The sequence below is a fragment of the Spinacia oleracea genome, chromosome 6 (assembly GCF_020520425.1).
Source record: "Spinacia oleracea cultivar Varoflay chromosome 6, BTI_SOV_V1, whole genome shotgun sequence".
In the NCBI taxonomy this organism is placed as follows: domain Eukaryota; kingdom Viridiplantae; phylum Streptophyta; class Magnoliopsida; order Caryophyllales; family Amaranthaceae; genus Spinacia; species Spinacia oleracea.
Window position 1 is genome coordinate 43,255,801 of NC_079492.1, and position 22,073 is coordinate 43,277,873.

Consider the following 22,073-nt stretch of genomic DNA (forward strand, 5'->3'; position numbering starts at 1 on the left):
CATTGCTCGTGGCACACGACACAAGGCAGGGCTGCTGCCTTGTGCTCGTGCACTACGCCCTTGCTCATTGCATTCGTGCCGCACGGGCGACGAGCTCCCTTGCTCGTCGTCGCATGCCCGCATTATACAACACCATCTAAGGGTAACACGAAGCGTCCATTGCTTCGTGCGTGCAAGTTTTATGAACGAATCGCATAAAAATTTAAAATTTATATTTAAAATTAATGACAAATTAATAAATAATATTAATTTCATAATTTTAGGGCGAAAAATCGAAAATTTATTATCCAATTGATTTCCGATTGTTATGGATTCAAGTCTAGGTCATAAAAATTTAAAATTTATCGTAAATTTACAATTTTTATGGTGGTTTTTAATCATAGGTTTCTAATTAAATTACAATTAATTATGAAAATCAAATTAATTCTAAATTATTCTAATTTTCAACAAATTAATCATAATTAATAATTAGATTGCATAATTAACAAGACTAGGCATTCAAACTTGTTAAACATATGCAGTAGGTCAATCAAAAATTCAAGATTTATCAACAAGAATCGCAAATATTTAATTTAACATCTTAAATTTACGAAATTTTGCATTCGAAAAACTAAAACCTTCGAAAAGTCATAGTTAGGCTTCGAATTTGAGAATTCTGGGTTCGGCAGAAAAATACTATTTTTGTCAAAATTTTAGAATGCCTTTTACATGCGGAATTGACACAAAAATCACTCAATTTGGATGAGTAACTAAGAAACTGCCGAAAAACTGCGTACGTATAATTAAATAAACGCAATTTGCAATTAATTAACAATTACGAAAATTAATCACCCCTTTTAATTCTTGCAAATTTGTAATATTTAACCATGTTCATGCAATTTAGATTATGAAAATAATAAGGGGCTCGTGATACCACTGTTAGGTTATGATTCATATGACAGTTCATAAATCATGCGGAAAAACCATAAAGCCAGGAAACATATTATTTACACATAATCATTTAGCATAGTTTAGATGCATACTCTTTGTTGCGTGCCTTCCCTAGCTGCGCCCGAACCGAACAAGAACAAGTCTTTAGGACTCCAAGTGTCGTCCCTCCGTAGATAGTCCACAGCACGTCCGGATCCGCCTTAAGATTGACCAACTAGAATCGCCCTTAAGGTTCTAATATTTTCGGTTAGGTAGGCAAGAATATTGGCTGATTTTTCTGCTTAAAAATCTTAGTTTTGAATACTTAAAACTTGTTTTATAAATAATGACCCCTAGGCCTTTATTTATAGAGTTATGGAAAAGGAATCGTAATCCTAGTAGGATACGAATTAATTGAAATTAGAATCCTACATGAATTCTATTTAATTAATTTATCCAATTAGGAATAGGAATTTAATCATACACTAACTCTTGTAGATTTAGGAATCACGCATGAGCACAAACTCACACACACACGGCAGCCACAAGGGCTGCCCATGCGCGTGCGAGCAGCAGCCCACGCAGCGCGGCCCACGCATCTGTGGCCTTGGCGCGCGCTGGGCCTGCCTTGCGGTAGGCCTGGGCGCTGCCTTGGCTGGGCTTGTGGCGCGCGTGCTTGCTGGGCGATGGCCCGGCTTCGTGCTGGGCCTTCGTCCGGCAGGCCTCGTCCGATGCTAATTCGTACGATACGCTTCCGATTAAATTTCCAGTTCCGGAATTTATTTCCGATACGAACAATATTTAATATTTCCGATTCCGGAATTAATTTCCGTTTCGAACAAATATTTAATATTTCCGTTTCCGGAATTATTTTCCGATTCCGGTAATATTTCCGATTCTGACAATATTTCCGTTTCCGGCAATATTTCCGATTCTGGTAATATTTCCATTTCCAATAATATTTTCCGATACGTACCATGTTTCCGTTTCCGGCAACATCTACGACTTGGATAATATTCATATTTCCGATACGATCCATATTTCCGTTTCCGGCAATATCATCGTTTCCGGAGTATTCATTTCTTGCCTGTGACGATCTTAGCTCCCACTGAAACCAAGATCCGTCGGTTCCGAATATTCATAGATGGAGTATTTAATGCCATTAAATACTTGATCCGTTTACGTACTATTTGTGTGACCCTACGGGTTCAGTCAAGAGTAAGCTGTGGATTAATATCATTAATTCCACTTGAACTGAAGCGGCCTCTAGCTAGGCATTCAGCTCACTTGATCTCACTGAATTATTAACTTGTTAATTAATACTGAACCGCATTTATTAGACTTAACATAGAATGCATACTTGGACCAAGGGCATTATTTCCTTCAGTTCCTTTGCCAGTCAAGGAAGTTTTTCCCGCTCAACTTCTCCTTTTCGAGAATTGATCGAATGTTGAATGAATTGTTGTTTGCCATAATTAAAACTACAATTGAAAAAAATAAACAAATAAATAATCATTCATAGTTTCTCTTAATAAACTTAAATTCTAGCATGCATGCATAATTTAATGTTCATTAAGCATTTTATTCAAGTTATGTGTTCCGGCAGGTGTAAATAAAATCATTGAAGAATTAAGCACATTATGTATTTAGACTTAATTCTAAAATCTTTTAGGTAAGCAAAAGCCTTTTGCTAATAGTCTAGAAACTACTCTTGGTTGATAGGTACGTCTAAGAACTTATTAGGTAAACCTATCGATTTTGCCACGACATAAAAGGACCCCTTACTTATATCGTTGAGTTTCACCAAAACTAACATGTACTCACAATTATTTGTGTACCTTACCCATTTAGTATCGATAAGTAACACCTCGCTATGGCGGAAAACTATTACTAAGATCGATGAAAAAAGGATATCCAAGTAAGTGTTATTTTGGCATGGCACCTTTTAACTCAATTTTTAAGTTTGGAACTTAAGGCTCTTACTATGTTGGTTAGATTTTAAGTGAACTAAAATCCTTAATCATGCAACATAATCAAGCTTCGATGTCATGCATATTTAAGACATATTTAAAAGCAATAAATAACTTAAAGAATGCATAAGATAAATGTGATCTAGTATGGTCCGACTTCATCTTGAAGCTTCAACTTCAAAGTCCGTCTTGAAAATCTCCGTGGGAGGCGCCATTTTCTTCAAATAGGATAAGCTATAATTAAACTAATTACAACTATTTGATGGTACGCATACCATATTTGAATTGAAAAACAAATTTGGAGCTTTAGACCAATTACATTCAAATTAATGGTACGCGGACCATATTTTCTATCCTATTTGGGCCATACTAGTCCTTCATAACCTTCCAAACAGTACATATACAATATATACCATTCACCCATTCATTATCATGAATGGCCCACATAGCTGGTTGGTAAAACACGTTATGCAGCACATAAATATTTGCAGCAATTAATCAAGGGCACCAATAATCTACCAATTATTCAGTCCTTATTAATTCTAATCAAGTTGTTTAACCTTAAAGGATTTGTAGACGTAATCAAGAGTTTATGACTAAAATTGCTCCCACTTAAACCAATAAATTCATATGCTTTACTACTTTTAAACATAAAAATGTATTTCTAGTCTAACCGGAAACATACAAATTTAATTAAAATTTAAAGCTCATATAAATTTATAATTGAATCCACTTATTTAATTTATTTTTCAGTTGAATTTAAATTAATTCAAGGTTTTTAATTTTAGTAAAATAATTAGAATAAATTAAAATTTCTAATAGTTATAATATTCAAAATTAAAATCCAAAAAAACAATTTAAATTATTAATTTTAAAATTAATTAAAATTACTCGAACTGAAAATCTCAAATTAAAATTTAAAACGATTTAATCGTAACACAAGGTACGCACATCACCACGCAACGCACAACCATAGGCCACATGCACACGCAGCCATCGCTGGCCACGATGCGCGCAGCCTATGTGCTGTGTCGCGTCTGCTGCTGCTCACCCTCGCAAGGCACCGCGCGCTGCACGCGAGCCAGCACTCGCTGCACGCGAGGCAGTGCGCGCTATGGCGCAGCTCGCTTGCTGCCCACACGCGAATGCTCGCTTGCCTTGCCCCTCGCCCTCGCCCATCGCATAGCACACACGGCCAGCTCCTTTGCTTTGCGCGCGCGCCACGCTATGTTGCTCGCTGCATTCGTACCGCACGGGCGATGAGCTCCATTGCTCGTCGTCGCGTGCCCGCACTATACAACACCCCTTAAGGGTAACGCGTAGCTTCCATTGCTTTGTGCGTGCAACATTCATGAGCGTTTTCATAAAAATTTAAAATTTTTAATTTAAAATTAATGACGAATTAATAAAACATATTAATTTCATAATTTTAGGGCGAAAAATCGAAAATTTATTAATCAATTAATTTCCGATTAACATGGATTCAAATCTAGGTCATAAAAATTAAAAATTTAACATAAATTAACAATTTTTATGATGGATTTTAATCATTGGTACCTAATTAAATTATTAATTAATTATGAAAAACAAATCAATTATAAATGTAATACCCCGAATTTTTAAAACTCGATTAATTATGCTTAATTATTTTTATTTAGCTTAAAATCGTTTTAAATCCTAAATTCGAACTTTATTTTAATTAACGAAGTTTTATTTCGCTTTAATTTTTAATATTGCTACGCGATTTTTTTTTTTAATACATAATTTAATTTCATATTTACGAGCTTAACGACTTTTTTAAATGTTAATTATTTTCGGATTTTTAATAATTTCGGAACGTTCTTATTTTATTCAAAAACTAAATTTATTTTTCGTTAACGATATTTTTATAAAGGATTATTTTAAAACTTAATTTTAATTAAATATTTCTATTCAAATTATTTCCTAAAAATAAAAACCAATTTTCAGAAATCTTGCCTAACTAAGTAAAATGACCAAAATGCCCCTAAGGAACAAATTGGCATCTTCCTATCTCCTTCCCTGCTATTCACGTACAAACAATAGCATACAAACAAAAACAAGAATGAAGGAATTCCTTCATTCCTTTCCACCCACAATTCAGTCTACATTCATGCCTTGTTTCCCAAGGATTTCAGCTTATTATTCACTCAACTCAACACTATAAACAAGCCACAAATTGTCACCATTTTTCCAACCAAATCAGTTTAACCAAAACTGAAAATCACCCATCCCTGGTTTCCTGCTTCGTTCGAACAACCACCATCAGCCACTGAAACCAACCACTGCCACCACCGTATTCCACCACCACTACTGCCCATCCTCACCGCCAACCACCGTCGACCAACACCGCACCCACTGCCCGTGCTCTCCTCCTCCTTGTCGCAACTCCCCTGCCCTCCTCTGCCTCCCATTTCCTCTTTTTCCCTCGCTGGCCACCACACCACCACCACCTTATCACTCCTCAAATCAATCTCCGCCCATACTTCCCGGCGAGCCGCCGTTTCCACCGCCCAAAAACACCCCCAAACTCCCCTGCTATTCTCCCTAAGTCGTGCCTTTCTCTCCCTCTCTTCCGTCGTTTTTCCGCCGCGGAATAACCACCACCACCGTCGCCCCTCTCCGGCACGGTTCCGCGCTGCGCAGCGCCGCCCATACCCCGATCACCACCTCCCCTCTTTCCTCCTCGCATCTCCCCTGCCTTCCTCTCTCAACCGCGCCCAGCTCCTCCCTCCTCACGCAAACCACCGCCGCACGTACATCACCACTATGCTGCTGCGCTGCGAAGCCCTCATGTCGGCGCACCACTGGCCACCGGACACCGGCCACCGGCCACCGCCCAACCGCCCAACCTTCTCTTCATTCGGTCCCTGCCTTTTTCGTGCATCTGGTTTCCAGAAACCAAAGTTCTTATAGGAACTTTTGGTTTTATTCACTCAAGTCAACCCACTCAACTTATAAAACTAAGCCCAAACTCTTAGGCCCAAATATCTCTAAGTAAGTTTTACTTTTCAATTTAAGCCTTAAATAATTGTTACTTACTCTTTTATTAATAATAAAGGTTTTAAATGACAAATATATATATATAAATATATTTTTTGACAGAAAACTAATTTAATAATATTTTTACTAAATTATTAAATTATATTTTAAAATTCATTATTTATAAACTTAATATTTATAAAATATTGATTCTAAAGTATTTATCGTTTTAATACTAATTCAATGATTTAATACTTTAAAAGAAATCAGACTCGGAGCTCAGGAAGAACGAACCAACGAAAAAGGCTTAGAAAATCGTGGAATTGAGATAACGATTACCCGCAATCCCTTCGAAATGTATTTATGAATAATGTTATGAATGATTGATGTTTTATGATGATGTTTTATGATTTGCGGGATTACAAGTATGATTTGATTGAATTGTTTTATGATAATGCAGCTTTATGCAAAGTATTGATTTAATGAATTATTATTCCTGAAAGAAATGGTTTTATGAAATAACGAGATTTAATGGTTTATTGAACAACCCTAAATGATTGAGATTTTCCTGATTAATGTTCTATCAAAAGAAATGTAAACATGATAAATGAAAGTGTAAGAACTGGTCAAGTTCCCCTAAAATGGAACCAAGGTTCCCCCCGATAAGAAGCACTGGCTTCCCCTGAAATGGAACCAAGGTCCCCCCTGATAAGAAGCACTGGCTTCCCCTGATATGGAACCAAGGTTCCCCCTGATAAGAAGCACTGGCTTTCCTTGTTATGGAGCACTGACTCCCCCTGAAATGAAGCACTGGCTTCCCCTGTTATGGAGCCCAGGCTCCCCCTGTTATGAAGCACTGGCTTCCCCTGTTCGTAGGAGACGTCCTACCATGTTTTCCTGTAAAGTCCTGACGACCAGAATAATACTGTTAAAAGGAAAAAGGTTAAAGAATGATATTCCTGAAATAATGTTCCTGAAATGATATTCTTGAAATGATGTTGCTGAAATGATATTTCTGAATTGATGTTTCGAAATGATGCTTTTGAGATGATTTATTAAATGTTTTACTATATTCTATTCTCCCTGTTTATTAAATAAAATGAATTGAAACGATGTTACGATGCTAGGGTAACTCGTTACTGAGTCTTCGGCTCACCGTTTTGTTTTCTGTTTTAGGTACTAATGGGGACCACGGAAACGAGTAGTGGCGAGGATTTCAGTATTACAATGTTCACCTAAGTTAATGTTAAGATGTAGCAAGTTTAAGTAAAAATTCTTGATTAAGTTACGTACTTTTATTAAGGAATTAAAAAGGATTATTATGTTAATTTTGGAGTTTAATAGCTTATAATTGATGGTTGCCTTGTAATTCCCAAGAGGGGGTTACGGCAGGTAATGTCTCGACCGAATTAGGTTATTTCCGCTGCTAATTATGCCTTAATAAGTGATTTAGAGGTCGGGGTGTTACATTAAATTATTCGAATTTCAACAAATTAATCATAATTACAAATTAGGTTGTATAATTAACAAGTCTAGGCATTCATAATTGTTAAACATATACAGTAGGTCAATCAAAAACTCAAGATTTATCAACAAGAATCGCAAATACTTAATTTAACATCTTAAATTTACAAACTTTTGCGTTCAAAAAAATAAAACCTCCGAAAAGTCATAGTTAGGCTTCGAATTCGGGAATTCTGGGTTCGGCCGAAAAATATTCTTTTTGTAAAAATTTTAGAATGCCTTTTACATGCGGAATTGACACAAAAATCACTCGATTTGGATGAGTAACGAAGAAACTGCCGAAAAACTGCGTACATATAATTAAATAAACGCAATTTGCAATTAATTACGAAAATTAATCACCCCTTTAATTCTTTGCAAATTTGTAAAATTTAACCATGTTCATGCAATTTAGATTATGAAAATAATAAGAGGCTCGTGATACCACTGTTAGGTTATGATACATATGAATAAACATAAATCATGCGGAAAAACCATAAAGCCAGGAAACATATTATTAACACATAATCATTTAGCATAATTCAGATGCATACACTTTGTAGCGTGCCCTCCCTTGCTGCGCCCGATACGAACAAGAACAAGTGTTTAGGACTCCAAGTGTCGTCCCTCCGTAGCTAGTCCACAGCATGTCCGGATCCGCCTTAAGCTTGACCAACTAGAATCGCCCTTAAGGTACTAAGAATTTTCGGCTATTTTAGGCAATGATGTGACTAATTTTTGCTCTCAAAAATCACTTTGAATACTTGAATTCTCTATGTAAATTATGAGCCCTTAACTCATATTTATAGGCCATGGAATAAGTAATCGAATCCTACTAGGATACGAATTAATTAAATTAGAATCCTAGTAGAACTCTTATTTAATTAATTTATCTTTTAGGATTAGGAATTTAATCATTAAACAAATCCTATACTCTTTAGTTTTCGTATGTGAACACAAACTCTACACGAGCATGACCCGCAAGCGTGCAGGCCATGCCCGCGCACAGCCCACACGGCCGCTCGGCCCACGCGAGCTACAAGCCCACGCGAGCAGCATCAATGCTCGCAGCCCACTGCTCGCAGCTGCGCGCGCTGCCACGGCCTGCTGGGCCTGGCCTTGCGTTGGGCCTGGCGTGGCCTTGGCTGTTCGTGTGGCGCGCTTGGCTTGCTAGGCGATGGCCCGTCTTCGTGTTGGGCCTTCGTCTGGCAGGCCTCGTCCGATGCTAATTCGTACGATACACTTCCAATTAAATTCCTGATTCCGGAATTTATTTCCGATACGAACAATATTTAATATTTTCGATTCCAGAATTAATTTCTGTTTCGAACAAATATTTAATATTTCCGTTTCCGGAATTATTTTCCGATTCCGATAATATTTCCGATTCTGACAATATTTCCATTTCCGGCAATATTTCCGATTCCGGCAATATTTCCATTTCCGATAATATTTTCCGATACGTACCATGTTTCCGTTTCCCGCAACATCTACGACTTGGATAATATTTATATTTCCGATACGATCCATATTTTAGTTTCCGGCAATATCATCGTTTCCGGAGTATTCATTTCTTGCCTTTGACGATCTCAGCATTTATTAGACTTAATATTATATGCATACTTGGACCAAGGGCATTTTTTCCTTCACCTCCCTAATAGAGATTGTAGAGCAGTTTGCTAGTGGTCGGGACCCGATGCCGCTTGTAATTGGCGAAATATTGATGGGCCTTCATATGTTGAAGTCGGATCCCTCTTCTTTGCCGTCGGGAAGTCCGGTATTACTCCAAGTAAGGATCTGGAGCTTTCTTGTATTTTGAATTTGTACTTGTATTTTGAATGTTGAATTTTGAAATACTTTTCTTGTATAATCCCCAAGGTCTAGCTCATGGAGAGACTCATGCTGGTGGCACCACCGGAGAACCACTAGTAGAAAAAACTCCATTTGTAACCCCTCGGTTGTAACTCTCCCTCATTGACCTTGCTGCAACTACACGTAGTCAACGCGGGTCAATGCATTAAATGAGAAATTTGCAACTCTCTTCCCTAATGAAACGCTGCGACACTGAAAATAAAAATTAAAACAAAATATTGCAGCGCGTGAGATTAGGTTTACTGCGAGAAACGCTGCGAAATAACCCTTCAGATCTAGAATCCCCTCATTCTTCTCCGCCCAACCTCGCATTCTTCTCTCACAATCCCTCACTCTAATTCCCTCCCCTGTTCAATAATCTTCCCAGATCTAATTTTTGTTCAACTCTGCTTTGCTTAGTAATCGGTCAAGGCCGACTTTTGATCAAGATTTGGGTGGAATAATACATCATTGATAATGTCGACCAGAGAATTGAAATCGAAAAATCAATTCAAATCTAAGAAGTTGGATATAAGTTCCCGGCCGTCGAGGTGACTGATTTTCTTCAACCTACTCCGAATTGTAAGTCCTTAGATCTCCTGTTTTTTAATCTTTAGCTTTACATAATTTTTGGTACTTATGATTATTTGTGTATTATTTTGACAGATCTACTTAATTTCCCAAACCGCCAGTCACCGGTGAACGACAAGTATGGAGAACGACAAGATCTTCGAGGGCGAGTTTCTCGATGTCGGCTTACGGTGTCGCCGCAAGATCCTAACTCCCAGGTTTATTCTCTTTCTCTCTCTTGCTAAATCTTATTTCCTTTCTAACCTAGTTTTTGCCCTAACTTGTTGTTTTGAATAAAATTGAAATAGATCTTGAAAAGTTGACGAAATGAGAAAGATGCTTGAAGATGAAGCTTGTGTGCTTTGTGAAATACATACGAAAGTCGACCAGGCGATGAGGATTCGCGAAGGTATTTATTTTTGGAATAATTTGTGCTTAATTGTTGTTTATCTGTATTTTTATGGATATTTAATTAATTTATCTGGTATTTTTTGTTATTGTTGTTATTTTAGAGTGTTTTTTCATAATAATCAGGATTTGGTTGACTGTTGTAAGTACTCTGGTTCATCAACAAAAAGTGGCACGTTCCCGAAATTTCCGACGTCTAATAATGAAAAGCAACTAAACACTTTGATTTCTTCTGTGATGCATCCAGAATTTCAGCCCAAATCCTTATTTTGAAGATACCAAGCTTATCAAGACATTAACATTTCAGCCCAAAGTTGACATTTATTCTTTGCTAACTTTGTGTTATCCTTATTTTATGTCTTTGCTGCTGCTTCATTATTTTACTATCATTAGCCTGGTTCACTGCCATTTGAGACAATTCTCGAAATTTTTAAGTGGCTAATAAAATTTTCTAAGTAAGAACAAGATTCTATGTAGCTTAATTCCCTTCTTTTTCAGTATTCATAAATTGTGAATTTGTGAGGAATTCTTTCTTAGGTAGTCATCCATTTATCTTCATGCCTTCCATGTATAAGGAGTGATATAGAAGTGTTAGAAGGATTTCCATGTTAGAAGCTGGATGATTGTCAGTTGCAGTGTTGGCGATTAACTAGTATCAGGTTGTTAGTTCTGCACTTGTACAAATTAGTTTGATTTTCTGTGTGGCTGTATACAGTCTTTTATTGATTCTTACAATTAATCGTGCATTTTGTATTCTGAAATTCTGTAGTTTTCCATACATATTGACCAATAATTGCACTTTGTAGATGATAGAGAGCGGTTCCTATGGCGATGAATATGATGGGGTGATATTCTCTCAGCTGGTACTAGCCTAATGACTCTGATCTAAAATTTAGTGTATGTGTTCCGGTAGGATTTGGGAACGGTTGGAGATGTCTTGCTGGTTGAGTGCTGCTGTTATCCTGATGATATCCTGCGCAGATAACAAAGATGAACTAGCCTCGAGGGTGATTCGAGGATCCCCCCTCCGATGCTAAAGTCAGGTATGATGAGTGATAAGTATTTTGGTTTTAGTGGAAATGATTGTGTTTGCGTACCTTTTGTCATAAATGAAGCCCATATATATAGGCGCGGGTCGGGCGTACGGACAAATGGGTCCTACCCGATTGATAGCGACCCGTTGACTTCTTGGTTTGGTCACGTGCCTCCTCCCTACCGGCTTGTAAGAGATGCTGGTAGGGAATAATAACTGCCGTTAAGGATTATTTACCTTTATCCTTACAGTTTGGCGATGCTACCAGCCAGCTGGTAGCATACCCGTACAACTAGCCCCCTCAGAGTGAGCATATCTGTCTTGACTGATGTGCTTGCTCTGAAAATAGTGCTCTCCATACAACTAGCCCCCTCAGACTGCGCGCTTTCCGCGAAATGCTGGTGTGTTTATGTGTTAAGTGCTGATTAGCTTTCTCGTAGTGAATACCACCTGTAATTTCGCTGAAACTAAGCAGATAGGGTGTCCTGCTCCCTCTTACCGATATGCTCCTTTGGGGATGCTTGGACGCTGACTGGTCCCCTTGAGATTTTGGATGCTGACTAGCCCCCTTGAGGTTTTGGATGCTGACTAGTCCCCTTGAGGTTTTGGATGCTGACTAGCCCCCTTGAGGTTTTGGAATTATTTAGGAAGTATTTTGAATTTGTACCGCTTAAATTTATTCCACGTGTGATGCATCTGCGTGCTATGCGACGCGTGTCGCTTTATCATTTTATTTCAATGGCTGAGATTTTCTCTGTCCTTTCAACTGCCTTTAACTGTCAAATCGCCCGTTTTCCTCGATTTTTGACTATTTAACTTTCTTTTCTTAAAACGTCAAAACACTTTCGCTCTTTTCTTCAAACTTTTCTCTCTCTTTCTCAAATCTTCTCCTTTGTTCCTGCGAGTTATTTTTTCGGCGCTGTTTCTGTTGCTGACTGTGGTGCTTGTGGAAGTGTTGTACCTCGGTTCTGGGCTGCTAAATTTCCGTTGTGCGAGAAGGTATAGTCTTTTTTGTTTTTGTTTCTTCCTTCGTATAGGTTTATATTTGGGTGTAATGTCGGGTGAGCGAGATAGTGATAATGTGTTGAGTGGGGCTGGGTATGACGATGCTGACCCTGCGTCTACCTCTGAGGATGTCAATTTTGAGGATGATGATAAACCGTCTGCCTCTGACTATTTTGAGCCGTCTTACGAGGATGCTGCAAAGGAATTACAGGCTCATATGCGCAAACAGGTACGAGCCGACATTCGTCATGATTTGAATTTAGTAGATAACTGCGAAACAATCCCGGCAGTGGATGCTCCCTCTATTGCCCTTGAGTACGAACTTCGATCATGGACGCAATTTATGGACCCTGCCGGTAAAGGATATGGTGACTATGGCACTAACTTTGGCAATGTTGTTGTGTCTTTTAACCAGGATGCCGTCAGGGGTGCCCATCTAGAGGACGTGGCTGGTGGGAGCCGTCAGATGGATGAAGGGGAGGTTAGCAGTCGTGCTAACGATGTTGCGGGGTCCGATAACTCCGCCGGTAGTGGTGGGGGAGATGATGAGGATGTAGGGGATTCAATTTTGGAGTCTGATGATGATATTGGCCGGTTGTGGGATGATGGTGAAGACGTGACCTCTCTGTGTGAGCAGGTTTTGAGAGAAGGGGATCTGGATGTGGAACCAGATTCCGATACGGAGGAGATGAGCTACAGGGTTGAGAGTCCTCCTCCTGCTGGTAGTGCCGTTTACAAAGCTAAAATAATCAAATCTTTCCGTGATAGGGCTATCAAAGACGACCATCCGCGCTGCGCCAAAGAGTATTTGAAACTGCCCAAAGGGTACCGTCTCGTGATTCCTGCTGAGGGGAGTGTGATTTTGGATTGTCCTCCTGATCATATCGGCGTGTATGCCCATCATCTAGATTTCGGCCTCCGATTTCCTCTTCATCATTTTATAGAGAAGGTATTCCGGGCTTGGAATGTATGTTTGGCGCAGGTAACGCCTCAGGTAGTGAGGAATGTTGTGGCTTTTACCTGGCTGCTATCTTTTAAACAATGGCCCCAAACCATTAACCTGTTTAGGCGGCTGATTTGGTTGAAAAAGTACAAGAAGAAGTCTGGATGGTGGTCTTTTTACACCAAGGCAAGCAAAATGACAGTCAACCCCAAGCTGTCTAGCTGTAAAGATTGGGAAAAGAAGTTCTACTGGTTGAGAGTGCCTTCTGATTTCCCCATTCGGACTCGCTTTCATCTCCCCCGTCCTCATATGAACCATTACCCCATTCGGGAGTTGGGTTTCAGGGAGAAAAGGGCCCACCAATTTGTGTCCTGTTTGCATGTTGACACCGGTTTGCAGAAGTCTGTGACCGTTCCTAAGTACTGGTTGCCTCCTGCTAAGTATATTTTGGGAAATGGGCCGCTGTCTGCAGTTGGCTTGTGCCACACCCATACTCTTGGTATGGTCGTGGGGCTGATAGCTATATCCCCCTCTTATATTGTTTAAGTATGCTTTTCTTGTTTTGTACGCATTTGCTGTTTGTCTTGTGTTTAAATCTTTTGTTTGTTTTTTCTTACCAGGTCTGCATACTCTCAACTTTGCTATTCTCGGTTTGGGCAAAGACGGTCGTCCTACTACCAACAACCCTCCCAATCCGAAAGGCGTGTTTTCTACTCTGTCGACCTACGCAACCCAAGCCAACAAAAAGCGTGGTTCGACTCGGGAGGAGGTTGTGAGTGAGTCTCCTGCTAAGAAGACAAAGAGATTAAGCTCCATACCAGCTCCCAAACCGCTTTCCATCCGTGCACCCACTGGAGTTGTTTTCAAAACGACTCATACTGCTCCCGACAACCCTGCTCCAAAACCTGTCTTCAAGACCGTCCATACTGCTCCTGACATGGCTGGTGGTTTTAAAAGTTTGGATTGCGGTCGCGGTGCTGCCCTTACTGGCAGGCGTCCTCCCGATCGTAACCAACCCTTCACTCGGGTGAATCGGTCTCGAGTGGACGGTACTACACAGCCTGCCCCTGACAAGTCTCAGCAGAAGTCTCCTGAGAAGGGTATTGAATCAGCTGCCGATGCGAACGTCGCAGGCCAAGCGGGTGATGCTGTTGAGAATGTTGAGCCGATAGCCCAACCAGACTTGATGGTTGTGGATCTTATGACTCCAACCCGCCAGAATCAGGAGCAAGAGGTTAATGATACTGATGTTGCTGGTATGGGCCAGAAGACTCCTCCTCTCATGCCTCCTACTCTTCATACCTCTTCTGGGTATGTTCGCCCTAGCCAGAGCGCTGGTACCAGCTCTGGTCTGAACATGGGTGTCTTCGTCCGTCCTGGAGAGTGGATTGAGAAGACTCCGATTTGCTTAACTCCCAGGAAGATGAAGTACTTTGAGGTTCCTCCTGGTGAGCCTGACGAATCCTGGAACCCTAAAATTGATCTTCTTCGTGGTGAGTCGATACTCACCGATGACTGCAAAGGAGGTGGTTGCATGGGTTGGAGGGCTTTGAAGGATCTGGCTACTCCTCGCGACAATCCTGCTGCTGAGATTGACGCGCCGGCTGCCCAACATATGAATGACTTGCTCAAGGTATGAAATCGGTGCTACTTTTATGGTATGCTTTTTGTATATATATATATATTTGTTCAAGGTATGCAATCGGTGTTGTTTTTTGACGATTTGTCTTTTGTAGGCCTGCAACTCCGCAGTGGAGCTTGTGAAGCTGTACCTCTGCTACCAGGAGCAGAATGAAGACCTTCAGAAAATGCAGGCTGAGCTGGAGAAGCAGGTGAATGACGCCAAGCAAGATCTGGACCAAAAAACTTCTGAGCTGAAAAGGGTGAAGCAACGCAACCAAGAGTTGGAGAATGTTGCGAACAAACTGGAGGCAGAGGAGACCAAAAACAAAGAGCTGTCTGAGAAGTTGCTGGAGGCGGATGAGAAGGCCAAAGCTGCTTACAAGACCGGTGCTCGGGATGGTGCCTTGCGATTTTCTCGGTCCCAGACCTATAGTAAGCGTATCACGGATAGTCATAACGGTGGCTGGTTTGCTGCCCACTGTTGTGGCGTTCATGGTATTGGCCTTACCAAGGAGGATTGTGAGGATATTGAGTATGCTTTCCTGGTGGAGGAAAAGCACAGGGTACCAACCGGTTGGGAGTCACAGATCATTCCGGAGGAGATCATTCAGAATGCTGATCCCTTGACTCTCCCTCCCATTGAGCTGAAGGAAGAAGACTACCTGGATCCTGCCCTGCCGTCTTCCAGTACCAACCAGACGGATCATCAACAAGTTTGAAGGTGCGGGCAGTCATCACCGGTATCATCCTGTGGTTCATCTGGCGTTGCTGTTTTTAAAGATTAGTTTATTTTTTTAGACGCACTTTTGGTATCAGCTGTTTGTGGCACTTTTTGCCCTGGGATATTTTATGCTTGTTTTTGTAAACTTTACCTTGTGCCATTTTTTTATCAGCTAACAAATGTCAGTTTTGGTATTGGCTGTCGAATTTGCTTTATTCAGATGGTGTTGATCTTATGCTTATGATATTGTGTTGTTTATTTTATTTTTCTATTTTATGCTTGCCCTCATTTATGCAATTGTGCTGTTTGAATCTGGTATTTTACCCCGAGTCAGCAAGCTGATAGTAGCCTTGCTGACTTACTTTGAGGGTTTGATTCGTATCACCCCGAGTCAGCAAGCTGATAGTAGCCTTGCTGACCTACTTTAAGGGTTTGAATCATGATTTTTGATTATACATTACCCCGAGTCAGCAAGCTGATAGTAGCCTTGCTGACCTACTTTAAGGGTTTGATTCGTATCACCCCGAGTCAGCAAGCTGATAGTAGCCTTGCTGACCTACTTTAAGGGTTTGAATCACGATTTTTGATTATACATTACCCCGAGTCAGCAAGCTGATAGTAGCCTTGCTGACCTACTTTAAGGGTTTGATTCGTATCACCCCGAGTCAGCAAGCTGATAGTAGCCTTGCTGACCTACTTTAAGGGTTTGAATCACGATTTTTGATTATACATTACCCCGAGTCAGCAAGCTGATAGTAGCCTTGCTGACCTACTTTAAGGGTTTGATTCGTATCACCCCGAGTCAGCAAGCTGATAGTAGCCTTGCTGACCTACTTTAAGGGTTTGAATCACGATTTTTGATTATACATTACCCCGAGTCAGCAAGCTGACAGTAGCCTTGCTGACCTACTTTAAGGGTTTGATTCGTATCACCCCGAGTCAGCAAGCTGATAGTAGCCTTGGTGACCTACTTTAAGGGTTTGAATCACGATTTTTGATTATACATTACCCCGAGTCAGCAAGCTGATAGTAGCCTTGCTGACCTACTTTAAGGGTTTGATTCTTCTGCTTTGAATTCCTCGACTTTCTTTCATTTCATGGACCATAACAGGCCTGGCTCAATCGGCCTTTTTGGGTTAGTGACTACACATAAAACTTTCTAAGGACGCTGGCGTTCCATGAATTTTTTAGTGCTGTTCCACCCATATCCATCAGCCTAAAAGCTCCTGGTACGATTTCTTCCCATATCTGATAAGGCCCCTCCCAGTTTGGGGTTAACTTCCCTTGGACCTTTGCCTTGCCTGTAGCTGCAGTTCTGCGGAGCACCAGGTCTCCTACCTCAAGCTGTCTGTGTTTTACTCTTTTGTTGTAGGCATTACTTATGCGCTGCTTGTAAGCCGCCGACCTGATTTCTGCTCTGAGTCTGATTTCTGGTAGAAGATCCAGCTCCTGCTTTAACAGTTGATCGTTCTTGTTTTCTTCATAATGCTGGATCCTGAATGTAGGTAACCCTACTTCTGCTGGTATCACTGCTTCTGATCCGAAACATAGACGGAATGGGCTCTCTCCCGTTGCTTCCTTAACGGTGGTTCTGTTTCCCCAAAGTATCTCTGGAACAATATCGGCCCAACCAGCCTTATAGTCGTCTAGCTTCTTTCTCATTGCTGCCAGTATCTGCTTGTTGGCAGCTTCTGCCTGTCCATTGCTTTGGGGATGACAAACAGAAGAGTAGGCAAACTTGACTTTGTACGTACTCAAAAAACTTTGAACTGGCGAGCAATCAAACTGTACCCCATGGTCCATCACGATTGCCATCGGTAATCCGAACCTGGTGATTATATCTTTCCATATGAACTTTTTGACCTGATTTGCAGTTATCTTTGCCACCGGTTCTGCTTCTATCCATTTGGTGAAATAATCGACTGCCACTATAAGAAATTTTCTTCCACCGGATGCCGTTGTGAATGGTCCCAGAATGTCCATTCCCCACTGGGCGAACGGTATTGGATTTAGGATTGGCATGAGATCGTTTGCAGGACGATTGATGACTGCTGAAAAAACTTGACATTTTTCACATTTCTTGACGTACTCCTGTGCGTCTGTTAGCATTATCGGCCAGTAGTATCCTTGCCTTTGGCATTTCAGTGCAAGGGTTTTTCCTCCCTGATGATTTCCACACACTCCTTCATGTATTTCTTCTATCAGTCGTGCCGATTCGTATGCTGATATGCATCGTAACAGAGGCAAGCTAAAACCCCGTTTGTAGAGTTGGCCTCTGATGATTATAAACCAGCATGAGTTTCTAATCAACCTTCTTGCTTCCGTTTTTTCTGCAGGCAGGGTTCCATCTCTCTTGTATGCCCACAAGGTGTCATACCATTCAGGTTGGCTCGTGATTACCACCACCTGATTTCCCAATACTTCAGTGCTCCTTCGATGCATGACTTCCATCATTACTGATTTTACCAGAGCACTTGAGCTGGCCAGTTTTGACAGGGAGTCTGCCAACATGTTCTCTGATCGGGGTACTAATTTTATTTCGAAGCTTTCCAACTGTGCCACTGACTGTTTAAGCTTTTCGGCGTATCGTTTCATGGATTCTTCCTTCGTTTCATATTCTCCTGAGAACTGGTTTGCTACCAGCTGTGAGTCGGTTGTAAGCCTGAGCCTACGAGCACCAGCTGCCGTGCAGATCTGTATGCCAGCGATTGCGGCCTCGTATTCTGCCTCGTTGTTTGATGCCTGGAAAGAGAACTTAATAGCATACTCGAACTGGTCTCCTTCTGGTGAGGTAACTATTACCCCTGCTCCTGACCCTGATTTGGTGACCGAGCCGTCTACTGCTACTTCCCATATTCCTTCCTTTATTTCCTCCTCCTGGTATGATGCTTCGACTATGAAGTCAGACAGTGCTTGGGCCTTTATAGCCATTCTGGGTCGATATTCCATGTGAAACTCTGATAGTTCAATCGCCCATTTTAGGAGTCTACCTGATGTGTCCATTTTTTGCATTGCTTTTTCCAGTGGGTAGTTTGTGAGGACTTGGATCCCGTGTGCATCAAAGTAAGGTCTCAGCTTTCTGGCTGCAATCAATACTGCCAACCCCAATTTTTCTATCAAGGAGTACCTCGTTTCTGCTTCTTGCAGGATGTGGCTGACAAAGTACACCGGTATTTGTGTTTTATCTTTCTCTATGATCAGAACTGCTGCTACTGTGTGTTGAGAAGCAGATATGTATAGCTGCAGCGTGTCCCCTTCCTCTGGTCGAGCTATTGTGGGTAGGACTTGCAGGTGCCGTTTTACTGCCTCAAAGGCTGCTCTTTCTGTTTCTCCCCACTTGAATTTCTTGTTTTGTTTTAACACGTTGAAAAAGGGCAACGCCCTATCTGCTGATTTGCTAATGAACCGGGTCAATGCGGCCATTCTTCCTGTTAACTTTTGCACGTCTTTTATGCAACCGGGTTCTGGTAGATTCATAATTGCATCTACCTTATCTGGATTGGCATCGATTCCCCTTTCGCTTACTAGGAAACCCAGGAACTTTCCTGATCGGACCCCGAATACACATTTCTTGGGGTTTAACTTCATCCTGAACCTCCTCAGAGTTTCGAAAGTTTCTCTCAAGTCGTCGATGTGGTCGCTGGCCAATCGGCTTTTAACTATTGAGTCATCCACATATACCTCTATGTTCCTCCCTTTCTGGGAAGCAAATACCCTATCCACCAACTTCTGGTAGGTTGCTCCCGCATTCTTCAGCCCAAATGGCATAGCCTTATAGCTGTATACCCCTGAATCTGTGATGAAGGCGGCCTTCTTTCTATCGGCTTTACACAAGCTGACTTGGTGATACCCTGAGAAGGCATCTAGGAAACTCAAAAGAGCGTGGCCACTTGTTGAATCTACCAGCCTATCGATTCGTGGCAATGGATAGCAGTCCTTAAGGCACGCCCCATTCAGATTGGTAAAATCTACGCACATTCGCCAACTGCCATTTGACTTTTTTACCATGACTACGTTGGCCAACCATTCGGGGTAATCACAAACTTCTATGAACCCTGCTTCCAGCAGCTTTTCCACTTCTTCTTTTATTGCAGCATTTTTTTCACTGGAGAAATTTCTCTTCTTTTGCTTTACCGGCCTGACTGACTTGTGTACATTCAGACGATGCACTATGATGTCTGGGCTGATACCGGGCATTTCATCTGCAGAGAAGGCAAAGACATCTGCATTTTCTCGTAACAGGCCGATGAGATTGACCTGCTGATCTGCCTCCATATCGGCACCTATTCGTACCGTTCTTTCTGGAACTCCTTCTACTAATTCAATTTCCCGAGTTTCTCCATCTGCAGCTGGCCTTGGGATGCAAACCGGCCTTTCATCAAAATTTTCCATGCTCAAATCCCCTCTCTTTCTTTTGGTTGGCATGTTTGCTTCTCGGGCAAGGTTGGTTTTCGGCACCATCCTTCCTGGTGCCTTTATCGCTGTCAGATAACACGATCTGGCAGTCTCCTGACTGCCATGTACCCTTTCTGTTCTTTCCAGATTTGAGAGATATATCATGGTCAAATGATATGTGGACACCACCGCCTGTGCGTCATGAATGAATGGTCGACCAATTATTACGTTATACGCTGCTGGTACTTTTATCACCAAAAAGTCGACCATTAAGTCCCTGGCTGATGATCCTCTACCTACTTGAACCGGTAGACGGATACAGCCTTCTGGATAGACGCTGGCTCCGGAGAATCCGATAACAGGATAGCTCACCCTTGTTAACTCTCCGTGATCTATGTTCAGCTGGGTGAAAGCTTCCCAGAATATGATGTTCGCAGAGCTGCCTCCATCAATCAGGCATCTCTTGACGGGGAAGTTTGCTATCTCGAGTTCCAATACCAGCGGGTCATCATGGGGATATATAATGCCGCGACAATCGTCCGAGGTGAACGTGATGACCGGTAGGGGGATTGGTTCCGGCCATTTCCTTGCGCTATGGTAACTCACCAAATGCCTGTGCTCCTCTAGATTTCTTATTGCCCCGCTGACTGTACCTCCATGCACGGGCCCTCCAGAGATCACCCAAACCGTGGGTCTCTTTCCCCTATCGGCCCCATCTTTGCCTGTTTCCGGTAATGACCGGATTTCTTGCCGGGATGGTGGTGCCTGCTCAATCCTACCAGTGGGCTGTGCATACCCTGGCTGAGTAGGTGTATATGGGGCATGACTATGCGAACTGCCCTGCCTGTTATTTCCTCCCTGGCCTTCCTGTCGAACCCTGTACTGGGATAGGTATCCCCTTCTTACCAGCTCTTCGATGTTATCCTTGAGCTCTTTGCAATGCTCCGTGTAATGACCATGATCATTATGAAAAGCACAAAAGTTCTTATTGTTACCTGGGGCATCCATCGGTAACGGTTTTCTCCACGCTGCCGATTTATTTACTGCGTAGATCGTGGCTCTGGCGGTGTTCAGGGGAGTGTACACCTGGTAAGCCCCTACCGGCTGTTGTCTGTTCGGATATCCTCCTCTCTGCTGATGGCCCTCCTTTCTACCGTTATTTTTCCGGTAATTGTGTTGCTGTATGGGAACATGATCCTTCTTGGCCGATTGTACTGCCTGATTTCCCCCCATAGGTGATATTAGCATCAGCTCATCACTCCTGATATACTCATTTGCTTTTCTCAAGGCCTCCCCCTGCGAGGTAAATGACTTTCTTCCCAGGTACCTTTTGAACTCGCATTCCTGCATCCCTCTCAACAGAGCCAAGACGGCTATTTCTTGCTGTAAATCTGGTATTGTGATGGATTCGTTGTTAAAACGAGTAAGGTATTCTCTCAGCGGCTCCTTCGGCCTTTGTGAGATTGACATCAGCTCTCCAGATGTTTTCTTTCGTTCAACCTTGCTAATGAACCGCCTCACAAAGTCCTCTTGGATCTGCCGAAAACTGAATATCGATCCGGCCGGCAACTTCTTATACCAATCGGCTGCCACCCCTGATAATGTGGTTTGGAACACTTTGCACCACATGGCATCTGAGTCAGAATACAGCATCATGTGTTGTTCGAAAGCGGTGGAGTGATTTTCGGGGTCTGTGGTTCCGTTGTATTTGCACGTCGGCATCTTTACTTTCTCCATAGGTTGCTCCAGTATACCCCTGCAGAGTGGGGAGTCTTTGGGGTGTATGGTTCGCCTCATCGGCTCCTGATGAGGTAGATATCCTTCATATCTATTCCAACCTGGTTGTGGAGACTGTACGATGTACTCTTCGTGATACGGTGTCGATTCCCTACCAGCAGGAAACGACCCTTCTTGCTCTGACACCGACTCCCGGCGTCTAGTGGACCTTTCTCTGCGCCGAGAGCTATGCCTTTTTCTTCTACCCGGATTTTCACTCTGTACAAGTATTGGTTCAGGTTGTGCTGGCAGTACCACTTCATGCTCTAGGGTTTCGTAGAGATTTCTAACCGGCATCACACCCGGGCGATTGCCGGTAACCACGATCTGATTTCCCTCTGTCCTCCTTGAGGACAGTTCAGCCAT

At 42.0% G+C, this 22,073-nt stretch overlaps 2 protein-coding genes across 2 annotated transcripts in view; one reads left to right on the forward strand and one right to left on the reverse strand.

The window, feature by feature from the left end:
• The window catches only part of LOC110778276 (uncharacterized), a 29,767-nt gene extending 24,456 nt beyond the window's left edge, over positions 1 to 5,311 (reverse strand). The window contains exon 1 of the mRNA XM_056832142.1: positions 5,126 to 5,311. Coding sequence (XP_056688120.1) covers positions 5,126 to 5,311 — 186 coding nt within the window. The remainder of the gene's footprint in view (positions 1 to 5,125) is intronic.
• Positions 5,312 to 12,204: 6,893 nt separating this feature from the next.
• LOC130463103 (uncharacterized) lies at positions 12,205 to 15,534 on the forward strand. The gene is made up of 4 exons (XM_056832143.1): positions 12,205 to 12,478; positions 12,665 to 13,691; positions 13,813 to 14,825; positions 14,929 to 15,534. The coding sequence occupies exons 1-4, from the start codon at positions 12,299 to 12,301 to the stop codon at positions 15,532 to 15,534; spliced, it is 2,826 nt and encodes a 941-aa protein (XP_056688121.1). The 5' UTR covers positions 12,205 to 12,298.
• The last annotated feature ends 6,539 nt before the right edge of the window (positions 15,535 to 22,073 follow it).